At 58.0% G+C, this 14499-nt stretch overlaps 1 protein-coding gene across 1 annotated transcript; it reads left to right on the top strand.

Annotated features, from left to right (window-relative positions):
• Nucleotides 1-564: 564 nt before the first annotated feature.
• On the top strand, nucleotides 565-13828 carry TRIM8 (tripartite motif containing 8). Its single transcript, XM_032179102.2, has 6 exons — nucleotides 565-1134; nucleotides 10607-10702; nucleotides 11030-11263; nucleotides 12062-12093; nucleotides 12227-12342; nucleotides 12704-13828. Exons 1-6 carry the CDS (start codon nucleotides 565-567, stop codon nucleotides 13309-13311), a joined length of 1656 nt encoding a protein of 551 aa, XP_032034993.1. The 3' UTR covers nucleotides 13312-13828.
• The last annotated feature ends 671 nt before the right edge of the window (nucleotides 13829-14499 follow it).

Raw genomic sequence — 14499 nt, 5'->3', positions numbered from 1 at the left:
CCGCCCCGTCCGGATCTAGCAGCCCTCGGCGCGGCCGCCCTCGCCTCCTGGCCCCGCGGACCCCAGGCTCTGGCCCCTGCGAGGGAGGTGCGGCGCCGACGAGCCAGGCAGGAGCCGCCGCTGCCGCCGCCGCCGCCGGAGGAAGTGTGCTGCTCCCAGGCTTCGTCTGCCGCGGGGCGCGCCCCAATGTCAGCCGCGGGGACTAGCGCAGGCCACGGGCCGCCACTGCCCTAGCCGCGCCGACGGGGAGGCGGCCTCTTATATGGAATTTGGACCCCGGCGCTCCCCTCCAAGGCTGGAGTCCCGGCCGCGGCCCTGGCGCAGTCCGCCGCCTCCCGCTAGGCGCTCGGGAGGAGGAGGAGACGCAGCCGGCTGCGCGCGCGGCGTGAGGACCGCGGCTCCCTCCTCCGGGGGGCGGGCACGCGGAAGGCGCTGCTGACTGAGCGACCGTCGGGGCCGGCTGGGGCCGGAGCTCGGGGCTCGGTGGGCCTACAGCGTCTCCGGACGGACCCCCGGGGCTGGGGAGTCGGGGAGGCCTGCCCCGGCCCCCTGCCCGCGGCCGCCATGGCGGAGAACTGGAAGAACTGCTTCGAGGAGGAGCTCATCTGCCCCATCTGCCTGCACGTTTTCGTGGAGCCAGTGCAGCTGCCGTGCAAACACAACTTCTGCCGGGGCTGCATCGGCGAGGCGTGGGCCAAGGACAGCGGCCTCGTACGCTGCCCAGAGTGCAACCAGGCCTACAACCAGAAGCCGGGCCTGGAGAAGAACCTGAAGCTCACCAACATCGTGGAGAAGTTCAATGCCCTGCACGTGGAGAAGCCGCCGGCGGCGCTGCACTGCGTGTTCTGCCGCCGCGGCCCCCCGCTGCCCGCGCAGAAGGTCTGCCTGCGCTGCGAGGCGCCCTGCTGCCAGTCCCACGTGCAGACGCACCTGCAGCAGCCCTCCACCGCCCGCGGGCACCTCCTGGTGGAGGCGGACGACGTGCGGGCCTGGAGCTGCCCGCAGCACAACGCCTACCGCCTCTACCACTGCGAGGCCGAGCAGGTGGCCGTGTGCCAGTACTGCTGCTACTACAGCGGCGCGCATCAGGGACACTCGGTGTGCGACGTGGAGATCCGAAGGAATGAAATCCGGGCAAGTACCCTACGCGCGCGCGCGCACACACACAGACACACAGTCCCTTCCTCTCTCCCGCCCAGGGACCACCCATCCGGACAGGCTGACTCTTGTGACATCAGGCCAGTAGCCCCTGGCCAAACTCTTCTCTGAAAGTTTGGGGACAGGGTCCTGGATAGAAGGGCCCCGGGTCGCTACTTGATACATTCTCGCACCTGTGCGCACAGGGTCCGTCTTCTGAGTGCTTTATGGGATTGGGGTGTGGGACCGTCAGGGGTAGAGTCTGGGTGTTGCTTTTCTGTGGTGCGCAGCTCCCTCCCCCAGTCTTGTTGCTGTAGGCCCTACGGGAAGTCACCGAGGCAGTGACCCCGGTCCTGCCTCTCCAGCTGCTGTTTATGTAATGAGTGTCCCGGTGCCGCTGCTGTGGCTGACATGATCCATGATGCTGGCATACCAATGAGGAAGTAAACAAAAGCAGCCATGTTTTCAGCGCTATTGGAAACACATTGGGGGGGTGGGGGGAGTTTCCGGAGGGAGAGCAGAACTTCGGCCATGTCTCTGGACAGGGCCTGGGCAGCCAGCGAGGCCCCGACAGCGGGTCCGCTATTTGGATTCCTCCCGAGAGCCGGCTCTCCCTGTGTGAGAATCGCTGCCCTGTGTGCCTGTGTGTCGCACGGGCCGCATGAACAAGGCTTCAAGTATGTGTCTTCATCATCCTGGCCCTCTCGCCTAGCCCAACCCTCTCGCCGCCCTCCCACATTTGGGGAGGGGAAGTGGAAGACGGAAAAAGAATCCTGTGGGTTTAAGGTTGAGCCGCCTTGAAATCTGGTTTCAGGCAGCTGGCTCCCCTGGGCTGCCGGCTGGGTGATTACGGAACCGCGTCCCCTCCCATTGTATACACTCTGCGGCCGCGGCCAATGTCAAACCGCCTCCCCCCTCAGGCCTCTGGGCCTGGTTTTGGAGCTGGACTGAGGCAATACTTCCGTCCCCTTCAGTGGAGGGGGCTCCTTCTAGGTCCCTCCCCAGTCCTCTGGCTTTCAGGGTTGAGTCATACCAAAAGGAAGGGGTTGGCCTGACACCGAAAAGTCCTCTCTGAAGCCCCACCTTGGGGCCTGGGGTCTGGGGCCTGGGGCCTGGGGCCTGGGTGTGATATCTGGGGGGTAGGCTGCGCTCTGGTGGGACTGGGAGTATCTCTGGGTGGGGATCCCTGGAGGTTAGTGGAGGCCAGTGCGGAGGCTGGGTATGAGGAAGCTCTGTTCAGGGCATGATTGGAGATGGGGCTGTTTCCTGTGTGGGGGGACCAGTCAGAATGAGTCACTGTTTAGCAATTAAAAAACATACACATACAACCAACAAAAGGCAGGAGGGCCACCACAGGCTGGGGCGGGGACAGCAAATACGATTTGCTGTATAATTAGTTTCCAGTCGGATGGACGAGCCCTGGGTTTGTGTGCCAGGATAGGCCTCTGGTTTCTTAAAGGAAGTGTGTCCCCCACCCCGTGTGCTCCACCCCCGTTCAGGGCAGGCACAGCCCACACTTTCCCCAGTATTGGGAAGCTGCTGCTATTAATAAAGATGGAAGGGCTGGGGGAGGAGACCGGGAAAAGTGCAGAGGCAGGAGAAAGGAGGGCTGTCCAGTTCTGTCCTGGGATTGGCAGTGGAAAATGAGAGGAGGGGAAAGGAGATGTGGCTGAAAGGAACAGGGGAGGGGCAGCAACCTGGGCGATGTGCGGATGCCTGCCTGCACCCACAGTGCTGCTGTAGCTGGTCTGAGTTCTAGGGATGTCTTTAACTGGGGTGGGGGAGAAAACGTCATTATACCTGACTTGGTGTAGGAGGATAGTTTTAGGTGTCTGTGTTTTTGAATGTCTTTGAGACTGTGTCCTTCGCCCTCCAATGCACTTGTCTCCTGTCTCTACAGTTCAGGGCGCAGGCAGGGGTGGGTGGGTGGCATGTGCATGCAGAGTATTCCCTGGGGTGCCCCTTAGCAGGCCCCTCATCTCCAGACTTGTGGATTGGATGGAAGCAGGCACTGAACTTTGTCGGCAATTCTGCAGGGTGTGTGTGCGTGCGCGTGCTTTCTTGTTCCTGGTGTGGGCAGGCTCAGAGGTAGTGGGTTGCATCAGGGCCAGATGTGCAATTCTGTGCGTTCAGCAGCTGTGCCCTGCAGTGGCAGCCTGAGTCTCATCCTTCTCCAGGTTCCCCCTCCCCAGGCCCCTGATTCTTTCTAGTGCCCCCGGCCACTGGGGTTGGAAACCCTTCAGTAGCCCAGTGTCACTCAAGTATGAGTTTGACTTATTGAATTTGGAGGAATAGGGGCCCTGCCTGCCCTCCCAGGAGGGAGAGGAGGGGGTGAGCCATAGGAACCTAAATGGAAGAACCCTCTGCACTCTGTAGGCCAAACGGGGAGTGGGTGGAGCGCTGTTCCTTGGCCCCTTTTCCCTTCCCGGAGGGAGTCTGCCTTAAAGGGCCTTTGCTGGTGTTGTGGGCGAGGGCCACAGAATTCCCCAGGATACAGGGACAGAAGCACAGAGACCTGGCACCTACCTTAAAATCTAGGCTCCGCTTCTTGTGCGTCCTCTTCTGTCCTCCCAGGGGGATTGCTGACATGCCTGTCAATTGGCTAGAAATAGGAAACCCCGATTAACCTCTCCCTGGTGGCCTCACCCTCATATACTTACAGCATCCACAGGTGCACATGGGCCATAGCCTAGAGCAGGGACCCCGCAGGAGGGCAAACAGGTCCTCCATCCATCCTGGGGGACTACAAGGGGGACTCTCAGAATCAGACCCAAGCAGGTTGTTGCCCTAATCTTCCCTTGGGAAGCCAGTGTGTTGGCCACATTGCCCTGAGGCCTGGATACTCACTGGATGGTCCCGAGACCATTGTCTAGGATGTGCCTAGACCCTAAATGTGCTCTCCCATAAGGCTGTGGGGAAGCTAAGGGCCCAAGATTTGGACATCCAGGTGGGCTCAGGCCTGGCAGCCCTGAGTGGTCAGACCCCTCCTAGCCCCCAGGTTCTGGGGTTCATCTAAGCAATGAGAGACTGGTGGGAGCTGGGGGGCGTCCTTATCTCATGACCCCCCATGACATGGAAAGAAGACCCAAGAGCAGGCCCAGTTGCATATGTGAGGGGCCTGCAGGTATGTGGTGCGTATGTGTCTATGCAGGTGTATCTGCTTGAGTCTTGTGCAGTTACAGTTGTGTTTCTGCATTGTCCCTGGTGTCTCAGAGCAAGGCTGGACATGTTGCTAGGACCCTGTTCCTTGCATCCTCAGAGGTTCAGAGTCAAGAAGAGGTTCTCTGGGGGAGGAGATCCCACTGCTTGGGCCAGTGTGGGGTTTGCCTCTACTTGGAGTGAGGGTATCCTGTGCACATTGCCGGTGGCTGGAGGGGTCACCCTGAGACCCTGGAGGGAATCCTGGGTTTCCTCTCCATTTGTCTCTGAGTACGCAGTGAGAGTGAGGGCTGGCTCTACTGGGGCTGGTGCTGAGGCTGGGGCTGCAGCCTGACGCCAGCAGTGCAGACCTCACTGCTCCCTCTCCCTACAGCAGACCATACTCCTGCAGGGGTGTGTGTGTTTGTGTGCGCACGTGTGTTTGTGGTGTGAGGGTCATGTGGCCCCTTCTTTGGCCACCCCGAGTCTTTGTGGAAGGAGGCCCTGGCTTGGCCTTTCTCCGTTGCCCCTGAATGGGAGCCTCAGGCAGAGGCCCAGCTGCCCACCCCCACCCCAGGATCCTGCTGACATGGCCAGGCACCTGTCATGCACACGCTATTATTACTGTGCATCCTGCAGCCCTGGGTGGCCGCACATCCGTGTCTGTCTGCAGGTGTGTGTGTGTGTGTGCATGTGTAGCCAGCACGTCTGGGTCGTGTATCTTGGATGTGACTCATTTTTTTGCATCTCACATGGGTGTCTCTGAGAAGGCGCAGCCTGCCTGACTTCAGTCCCTAGTTGCACAGCCGTGTCTGCCTGCCGGGCCTGCTGAGTGCCTGCAAGTTGAAGTTGAGTGTGCCTTCCTGACAGTTGGCAGCACTACTGTGCTGCTGTGTGAGTGCCCGCTCAGGTGATCCTTGCTTGGTGGCTGTGAGTTTGTCAGGGGCCCTGGGACTTCCCCCTGTGGTGGGGTTGTTTGGGAAAGGAGGGAAAGATGGGCTTCCCCTTGGGGTGAGCCTGTGGCGGGTATTGGAGGTAGGAGCCGAAAGGGTCCTGCGCTGTTGTGTTGGGCACAGTCTGGTGAGGCGGAGCAAGCCAGGCCTGGGCCCCTGCCCCGGGCCGAGCAGGCTGGCCTGGCTGGCCTCCTCCCTGGCTCTGGGAAAGCCTTCCTTTCCCGGCTGGCCTGGCATTCAAAGCCAGACAAAGGGGGGCTTTCTCTCTCGCCTCTTTGTTCTGCTGCCCCAGAGCGCTGCTCTCTGCATGGCAAAAGCTAATTCCACTCTGCAGCTGGGAAGCCCTCTCTGGGGTCTGCCGGGCTTGCATCTGAGGTGCTGCCTCTCTCCTTGCCCTGGCACCTGCCCTGGAGCCCCTTCCCTCTGCAGCCTGTGGTTTCACCAGCCTGGGGTTCGGTTCACATGATAGCCCAAGGCAGCGGCTTGAGGCATGGAAAGGGGGTTTAGGGCAGGCAGAAGCTTTTCTGAGGAAAGGGAAGGGTGCTATGGGCCCAGAGACCCAGGGAGAGATGGGGACAGGGACCAGGGGGAGGAGTAGGGGAGGGTTAGGATGGGGTGGCTCTGAGAAGGGGGCTGGAGCCAGAGCTGGGGCTGGCCGGGCAGGGACCTAAGCAGGAAGAGGCTGCCCAGCCCCCTCTTCTTGCCCCTCCCTGCACTGCCCCTCCCTGCACTGCCCCTCCCACCACCACAGGGGCTTCTGGAGCTAGCCCTGGTCTTGCCTGAAAACCTAGGGACTGCCTCTGTCCCAGTCCATGGGGCCGTTTCCTCCTGACCTTGTTTCTCTTCAAGGTTGACTTGAGGGTTTTATTATTATTATTTATTAACTTTTATACAGCCCAGAGTCCCCAAGCCTCACCCGTCTGCTCAGTCTAGTCTGGCATCAAAAATGGCAGCTGGCCTGGCCAGTCAGTCTCCAGAGGGACATGAGGCTTTTCCTGGGGCAGGAATGTAGGGGCTCAGGGTTCCCTGCTCCAGGCCAGGAGGGGAGTCAGAGGGAGCAGCGGGAAAGGTGAGGAGTGGGGGCCCAGGTGGTGGAGGGTGGGAATGGCGGCTCCTGATTCTTCATGTTTTTGTCCTCACAGGCCCTGGGCAGATCACCAAAGGCTTGAGGCCCGACAGGCAGGGCTGGGGGTGTGAAGGTCCTCCCTGGGCCCCACCTAGTCCCCATCTCCCTGGTGGCCTGGGGCCTCCAGAACTTCTAGCCCAGGCCACGTTCCACTCTGCTCTGCTCTGCTCTGCTCCTGTGTGCTCCAGTGTACGCAGTCCAGGCCACGCACTGTTGTGGGGGGATGGGGCGGTGGCGTGTGTAAGGTGCCTCCAGCCCACCTGCCTGCGCAGAGAGTACTTGCTCTGAACTGAGCTGGGAAATCCGGTCGGATTTCAGCTATGGGTTTTTCCCAGGTGGGAAGTGGGGCCTTGGCTCTTAGCCATTCCCTGGGGAGGCAGGTGGGGGTTGGGATGGAAAGGAGGCTGCTGCTGGTGGGGGGTCTGGGCCTTGCTTCCTCTGCTCTCTGTCTTCCAGCATCTTCCAGTGTCTTGGCAACCTGATTTGCTCATTTGGTGAACTGGGGTGGGGTCGTGAAGGGGACAGCAGGCGGGTATTTCCCATCTTCCTTCCAGTTTCCCAGGCTTGAAGTGGCAGCAGCTCCCACTGTTCTCCCAGGCGCTGTTTGTAGCAGGAGTTGGCCCTGAGGGAGAGCAGGCCAGGATAGTGCGGCCCCCCGGACTCCTCCCTGGCTGGCATCCCCTGGCCAGCCTCCTTCCCCTTCCTGCTCTCACTCCAACCCTTGCAGCAGAGACAGGAGCCCAGTGGCCTCAGCAGCAGGAGGGGGAAATGAAACCCTCCCACCTGCTAGGGACTGTGTGGCCTGGGCTGGTGTCCCACCCAGAGTGCCTGGGACAGACAGAAGCTCGGGAAGACCCTGCCAGCTCCCAGGGTAGAAGTGCTGCCAGGGGAGACTGAGGAAAGCCTGGAAGAAGAGGGAAGGGGCTGAGCCCCCCCCCCCCCCCCCCCAGGACTGGACAGGAAGGCCCTCCCTCTGCTGTGCCCTGAGGGGTCACTTCCTGGGCATCAGCAAGGGATGGGGCAAAGGGGCACCCACCAGCCTGCGGGGTGGGTGTGGACAGCTCAGTTCCTGTCCTCAAGGAAGCTGCGCTGGGACCTTGGAGCTGCCTCTTTCCTACCCCTCCCCTGGGACTCACCTGAGTCCGCCCTGAACCAGCTCCTGGTGGGTTTGGTTGTGGAGAAGCAGCCGTGCAGTAAGCCCGTGTTGCGAGATGTGTGGGGCCAGCAGGGCCTTTTCAGATGTCTTGGGCACTGGATGGAGGGAGCGGCCTGGACTCTGAGGAGCACCTGGGGGGCCCTGTCCTCCTGAGGGTGGGCACGGGGCAGCCAGCAGGCAAGAATTTGAGGGCCAGTTGTTCCAGGGGAGGTCAGCGGGCCTGATGTTCCCAGAGTGTCCTGGCCACCTCGCCATCGTGCCAGGCCTCTCGCCATTGTCTGGGGCCTCCAGGAGGTCCAGCCTTCCCTGTGAGGGGGTTGGGTCAAGTGCGTTTGCACCTTTGGCTGTGCCTGCCAGCATACCTTAGGCGGGCTCGGGGCTCAGGTGGCAAGATATTCCCACGTGTGTGTGCAGCTTTCTGCCAGGTGCCCCTGTGCCTGCCCGCTTATGCTGTGTGTGCTGTCGGGCTCTGACCCTTGGGCTGGCAGCAGATTCCTGTGTCTCTTGGTGCTTCTAGGGGCAGGGCAAGGTCTCCCAGGTCTGGTTCTTTTAGAGGTCCTGTCCTGGGTCACTGAAAGGTTAAGTTGTGTGTGGGCCCCCTGCACCTAGCTTATAAGGTGAAAGCCTCACCCCCACACTTCCTCCTGCTCCCAGGGTTCTGGTTATTTCCATAGTAGCCTCCAACACAAAATAGGGTCAGGCTGAAGTCTGTGGTGGGCCTTGGTTTGCCCCTACGTAAAATGGCCTGGCGGGGTGAGGAAGGTGATGGCAGCTTGTCTTCGGGGGGCCAGCTGGGAGTGGCTGGGATGGGAGTCATGGGGTTGAACTGGAGGGTTACTCTGAGGCCCCCACAGAGGAAGAAAGAGAACCATTCGTTGCAGCATGACAGTTACTGTGAATGTCTGTGGTTACACAGAGCTGCTTTGCAAATTTTATTTTGTGTGTGGAACCCATGGGCTTATTGAGTGAATTTGTTATGCATCTCAGGCCGCCCAGGCCTTTGTGTGGCCTGCCTCTGAAGGGAGGTGGAGAAAGAGAGCAGCAAATCCCCATTCTTAAGAGGCTCTGTGTCTTGTAGGGAGATGAGACCATGGTTTGTGAGGCAATTAGAAGACTCCAGAATAGTGCTGTCTAACAGAACTTCTGCATGATGGTAACATTTTGAACTTTAGTATCTGAGACTAGGGATACATAGGTACTGGGCACTTGAAATGAGGCTGGTGCATGAGGAACTGATACTTAACTTTTTTTTTTTTTTTTTTTTTTGAGACAGACTTTTGCTCTTGTTGCCCAGGCTGGAGTGCAATGGCGGGATCTTTGCTCGCTGCAGCCTTAGCCTCCCGGGTTCAAGCGATTCTCCTGCCTCAGCCTCCCGAGTAGCTGGGATTACAGGCATGCACCACCTCGCCCAGCTAATTTTGTATTTTTAGTAGAGTTGGGGTTTCTCCATGTTAGGCTGGTCTCGAACTCCCAACCTCAGGTGATCCGCCCGCCTCAGCCTCCCAAAGTGCTGAGATTACAGGCATGAGCCACAGCACCTGACCTTATTTTTTATTTTTTGTTAACTTGGATTTAAATAGCCACATATGACTAGTGGCTACCATATTGGACAGCACAACCTGAGAGGGAGGGCAGAATGGGACAGCCCCACCCCGTAGCCAGGACAGGGAGGGACCTGCACAGCCTGAGAGCAGGGGTCATGGAAAGTTTCCTAGAGGAGTGGGGACTTCAGTTGGATCTTGAAGGATAGACAGGGGAGGGAGGAGGCACTGTGGGCTGCAGAACAATGTACCTAGAGCTGCAGGGAGTTTCCATGTGCGGAGGGTTGGGGACAGGATACCAGCCCAGCTGGCTGGAAGAGGCAGGGTGTAAAAGAGCCTTCATTGCCGTGCTAAAGTAGTTGATAGGAGGGAGTCACGGAGAGTTTTTGAGCAGGGGAGAGAGCCTGTCTGAAGAGGCATATCTGGTGAGAGGAGGGCAGGAGAGATGGAGTGACTGGCAGGAAAGGGGTTGTGGGGACAGAAGATTATGAGCTGAGAAGAGCAGTTTGGTCCCGCACCTTCCAGCAGCCTGGCCTCAGGTCTTAGGAGACCCCAAATCTCCTTTCTGCCTGGGTCCCACTGAGGGGGCTGAGGGAACTAGCCAGGACTCCAGAGTCCTCGCTCTCAGTCTTAAAAGAACAAGGGGAGGGGGTGGCTGGCCTGATGCCCCCTAATGTAAGGCGAGGGTAAAGTGAGATCTTTGGACTGGGACAGAGGTTCATGTGGCTTTGGAAGAGAATTTGACCTCCTGCATCTTAGGGTACTCATCTCTTAGAGGACGCTCCCCAGGGAGAGGCAGCACAGCCTGGGTAAGAATGGACCCTGCTGCCAGATCACCTGTGTTTGTGCCCAAGCTCTGCTATTTACAAGCTGTATGACTGTGGACAAATTACTTAACCTCTCTAGGCCTCAGTTTCCTCTTCTGTGAAATGAGAATAATGATAGTACTTATCTCATGACATTACTGGGATGATTAGATAAATCTGTACAGGAAAAGTGCTTAGAACAGAGGTTGGTGTAGCCCTGCCCTCAGAAAGCTCAGGGTTTAAATATGCATGGGGGCTGGGCATGGTGGCTCACCCCATAATCCCTGCACTTTGGGAGGCTGAGGCGGGCAGATCATTTGAGGTCAGTAGTTTGAGACCAGCCTGGCCAACATGGTGAAACCCCGTCTCTACTAAAACTACAAAAAAATTAGCTGGACGTTGTGGCACACGCCTGTAATCCCAGCTACTCGGGAGGCTAAGGCAGGAGAATCGCTTGGACGGGGGAGGCGGAGGTTACAGTGAGCCAAGATCACACCATTGCACTCCAGCCTGGGCAACAGAGTGAGACTCCATCTAAAAAAATAATAAATAAATATGCATGGGAAGCTATTCTGGGGAGAGCTGGGAATAGGCTTCTGGGATTGGAGGGGGCCAGAGGGGCTGGGTAGCAGGGGCTTGGTGCCATCGGGTCAAAGGATCCATAGGATGCATGTGTTGTGTAGAGGGAAGCATGGGGTCAGGGTTGGAGCCGCAGCCCCTCTGATACCCCCACTCAAATGTCCCTGCAGAAGATGCTCATGAAGCAGCAGGACCGGCTGGAGGAGCGAGAGCAGGACATTGAGGACCAGCTGTACAAACTCGAGTCAGACAAGCGCCTGGTGGAGGTAGCTAAGCCCAAGGCCATGCTGCAGGGTGGGGTGGCTTGAGCGCAGGGCTTTGGGTGAGTTCCTTACTAAGGATTGATTGTGTGGCTCTATGCCAGAACCACTCCATCAGTCATTCAGTGAACTGTCGTGGATGCCCACTGGTGCCAGGGAATGCTGGCCCAGAGCCCTGTGCTACCAGTGGGGAACTGGCAGGTCAGACCTTGCCCCTGGGAGCCTGGGGCAGCCTGGCGACTTAGGGTTCTAGGATGTGAGATGGGTAAGAGGGGGAAACCAAAGGTCTCCAGTGCTCACCTACCTGCCCACTCCTGCCCACTGTACTCGCAGGAGAAAGTGAACCAACTGAAGGAGGAAGTTCGGCTGCAGTACGAGAAGCTGCACCAGCTGCTGGATGAGGACCTGCGGCAGACAGTGGAAGTCCTGGACAAGGCCCAGGCCAAGTTCTGCAGCGAGAACGCAGCGCAGGCGCTGCACCTCGGGGAGCGCATGCAGGAGGCCAAGAAGCTGCTGGGCTCCCTGCAGCTGCTCTTTGATAAGACGGAGGATGTCAGCTTCATGAAGGTGGGCTGGGCCCAGGACCCGGCTGGTGGCACCCAGAGGGCCATTTCCAAATTGGGATCTGCAGTTTCCCCCCACCTGTAGCTCACATGCCCTTACCTTTGGAGCCAGCATGCATGGATTCAAATCCACCTGCCTGCTCTTTCTAGCACTGTGACCTTGGGCAAGTCATAGGTACATCCCGGGCCTTGTTCCCTCACCTACAAAATGGTGTTGATGATACAGGTCTACTATTCTTTATCCACAATTCCATATTTATAAACATCTCTGAAAACTAACAAATTTTGGCATCTAATTTAACAGGAAAAATTGACCTAAACTGATGTTAGGCAATTTATGGTCTTTATCTTGCTTGGTATGAAAATTCAAACATTTTGCTGCAGAAATGTTGATTTATTAGATTGTTGTGTCTTGCTGGGGATGATATGTAATATACGATACAGGCACTGTATTCTCCTTCTAAAATCCAAAAAATTCCGAATTCCAAAACACATCTGGCCCCAAAGACTTGAGCTAAAACAGTGTGGGCCTGCAGAGCCCTTCTCCTCGGGTAGCTATCTGGATGAAGTTATGGATGCAAAGAAACCACTTACAATGCCTGGGTCACGTGGCAAGAGCTCAGTAAACGTTAGCTCTTCTTCCACAAATGGCCACCCCCACCTCTGCCACTTTCTGTCCAGAATGAGAGGATCCACCCCGCCTGGGGGGAGGTTCAGGGGGAGCAGCTTTTGTCTTCCCCTCTCCCTGGACTCTCCCTGGGCTGCCTTTTCCACTGACTTGAGTCTTTTCTCTCCCCAACAGAACACCAAGTCTGTGAAAATCCTGATGGACAGGTAAGCTGACGGCCCCAGCCCTCCCGGGGGGCACATCCTGGGGAGGGCAGGGGGGCCAGGCCCATGGCGGGGAGGTAGGGCGGGCTCACCGGTGATGCCTCCTCACAGCAGATGCCCCGTCCACTGCCCCCAGGACCCAGACCTGCACGAGCAGCAGCCTTTCCCCCCCTAAGATCGGCCACCTGAACTCCAAGCTCTTCCTGAACGAGGTGGCCAAGAAGGAGAAGCAGCTGCGGAAAATGCTAGAAGGTGAGGGTGGGGTGTTCCGCCGAAGGGAGACAGGGCCCTTTGGGGAGGGGTTCAGCGCCAGAGCCTTCCCTCCAAGAGGCAGTGTGGCCCAGTCTGGGAGACCTGTCCTCATATCCTGGCTTTGCCACTTGTAGCTGTAGGACAGTGGGTAAGCAACATGACCTCCCCAGCCTCCATTTCTTCAGCTTAAAGTGGGAATATAACTATTCTGTACCTCCTAATGGCAGAGGAGCAAGCATCACCTGAGATGTAACATTCTTGGGCCTCGAGGTGTCAATGGTCCCCAGGTCAAACCCAGGGAGAGGAGGCCCGGGTTGCTTGGGGTGGGAGCTTTGGCGACTTTTGCCCCAACTCTCCACAGGCCCCTTCAGCACGCCGGTGCCCTTCCTGCAGAGTGTCCCCCTGTACCCTTGTGGCGTGAGCAGCTCTGGGGCGGAAAAGCGCAAGCACTCAACGGCCTTCCCAGAGGCCAGTTTCCTAGAGACGTCGTCGGGCCCTGTGGGCGGCCAGTACGGGGCGGCGGGCACAGCCAGCGGTGAGGGCCAGTCTGGGCAGCCCCTGGGGCCTTGCAGCTCCACGCAGCACTTGGTGGCCCTTCCGGGTGGCGCCCAACCAGTGCACTCAAGCCCCGTGTTCCCCCCATCGCAGTATCCCAATGGCTCCGCCGCCCAGCAGCCCATGCTCCCCCAGTATGGCGGCCGCAAGATTCTCGTCTGTTCTGTGGACAACTGTTACTGTTCTTCCGTGGCCAACCATGGCGGCCACCAGCCCTACCCCCGCTCCGGCCACTTTCCCTGGACAGTGCCCTCGCAGGAGTACTCACACCCGCTCCCGCCCACACCCTCCGTTCCCCAGTCCCTTCCCAGCCTGGCGGTCAGAGACTGGCTTGACGCCTCCCAGCAGCCCGGCCACCAGGATTTCTACAGGGTGTATGGGCAGCCGTCCACCAAACACTACGTGACGAGCTAACGCCAGGCAGGCAGCGGGGCGCTGGGGAATCTTCCTCCCCGGCCCCCGGGCTCGGGAGTTATGCATCCAGAGACCTGCCCTTCTACCTTCCTCGCCTCCCCTCTTCCTCATTCCATTGCCCCAGGTCTTTTCCTTTTGGATTTTGTTTTGGTTTTGGCTTTTTGATTTTTTTTTTTTATTATCAATCTCCTGGACGCAGAGGTGACAGTGGGAGCTGGCCTGGGCCAGGACCGCAGGTGGCCCTGGAGATGGGAAAGTGTCTGTGTCGAGGCGCTGAGCTCTCTCTCTCTTTCTCCTTTTTTCCTCTACTCCTTCCCCTTCACACCCCCGTGGCTGGAAGGAACCTCGGCTTCCCTGAAAGCTTGGGGGTCCCACTCTTCCTACCCCACCCGGGAGGAACGCCCAGGGCCCCGGGCTTGTTTCTCCTCTTGTTTTCCTTTTGGGCAGTTTGATCACTGATCGAGTAAGGAATGACCTTTAGATTGTGCGACTTTTTTTTTTTTTTTTTTTAATTTTTTTAAACCAAGAATGATTTCTCCTGCTTCCTTCTCCTCACCATCTTCCCAGACGGAGTTCAAAGGCCACTTCTCAAGCAGCTTTTGGCACCTTCAGCCTCAGAGTGGAATCTTTTAAAGACAGGACCCCTATGTCCAGGAAAGGGGAAAAGGAACTTTGCCAATGATAGTGACCACAGCAAAAGCAAATAATAATAATATTAATAATAATAAAGAGAAATAAAAGAAATAATAAAATAAAAAACAATAGCACAGCCCTTGTTGAGGTCAGCAGGGAGGAGGGGCTGCCCGGAGTTGGGTCCTCGCCTGGATTTTGACACAGCAACTTCCTGTAGTGAGCACTTTGTATGAATCGTGGACTTCCTGTTCTCAAGGCGCAGGTATTTATTCTGTATCTGTCTAGAGCACACACCAAAATCCAACCTTCTAATAAACATGATGGCGCAGTCCCACTCCCTGCCTCGCCTGTTCCCCTTTCCCCCCCAGGCCTGGGATCTTCAGGCGTCAGTGTGGGGAGGGGCCCCTGCCCTCCTTGCCTTGATTTTGCTCCCCTGGGTCCAGCTGGTTCCAGGCCTGTGAATGTCAGTTCGTTGGGCACTGACTCTGTCTGCTCTTGGCCTTGGGTTCATTTGACAAATATTTGCCCAGGGCCTCCCAGGCCCAACCCCATGCC

This window comes from Hylobates moloch, unplaced genomic scaffold, assembly GCF_009828535.3.
Source record: "Hylobates moloch isolate HMO894 unplaced genomic scaffold, HMol_V3 SCAFFOLD_3, whole genome shotgun sequence".
In the NCBI taxonomy this organism is placed as follows: Eukaryota; Metazoa; Chordata; class Mammalia; order Primates; family Hylobatidae; genus Hylobates; species Hylobates moloch.
The sequence above is the reverse complement of the archived record's forward strand: the minus strand, read 5'-3'. Positions and strand labels throughout refer to the sequence as shown.

Coding starts and splice junctions, on each gene's coding strand:
- TRIM8 (XM_032179102.2), top strand. CDS start 565: ATGGCGGAGAACTGGAAGAACTGCTTCGAGGAGGAGCTCATCTGCCCC. Junction 1,135..10,606: donor TCCGAAGGAATGAAATCCGG/GCAAGTACCCTA, acceptor ATGTCCCTGCAG/AAGATGCTCATGAAGCAGCA. Junction 11,264..12,061: donor AGGATGTCAGCTTCATGAAG/GTGGGCTGGGCC, acceptor TCTCCCCAACAG/AACACCAAGTCTGTGAAAAT.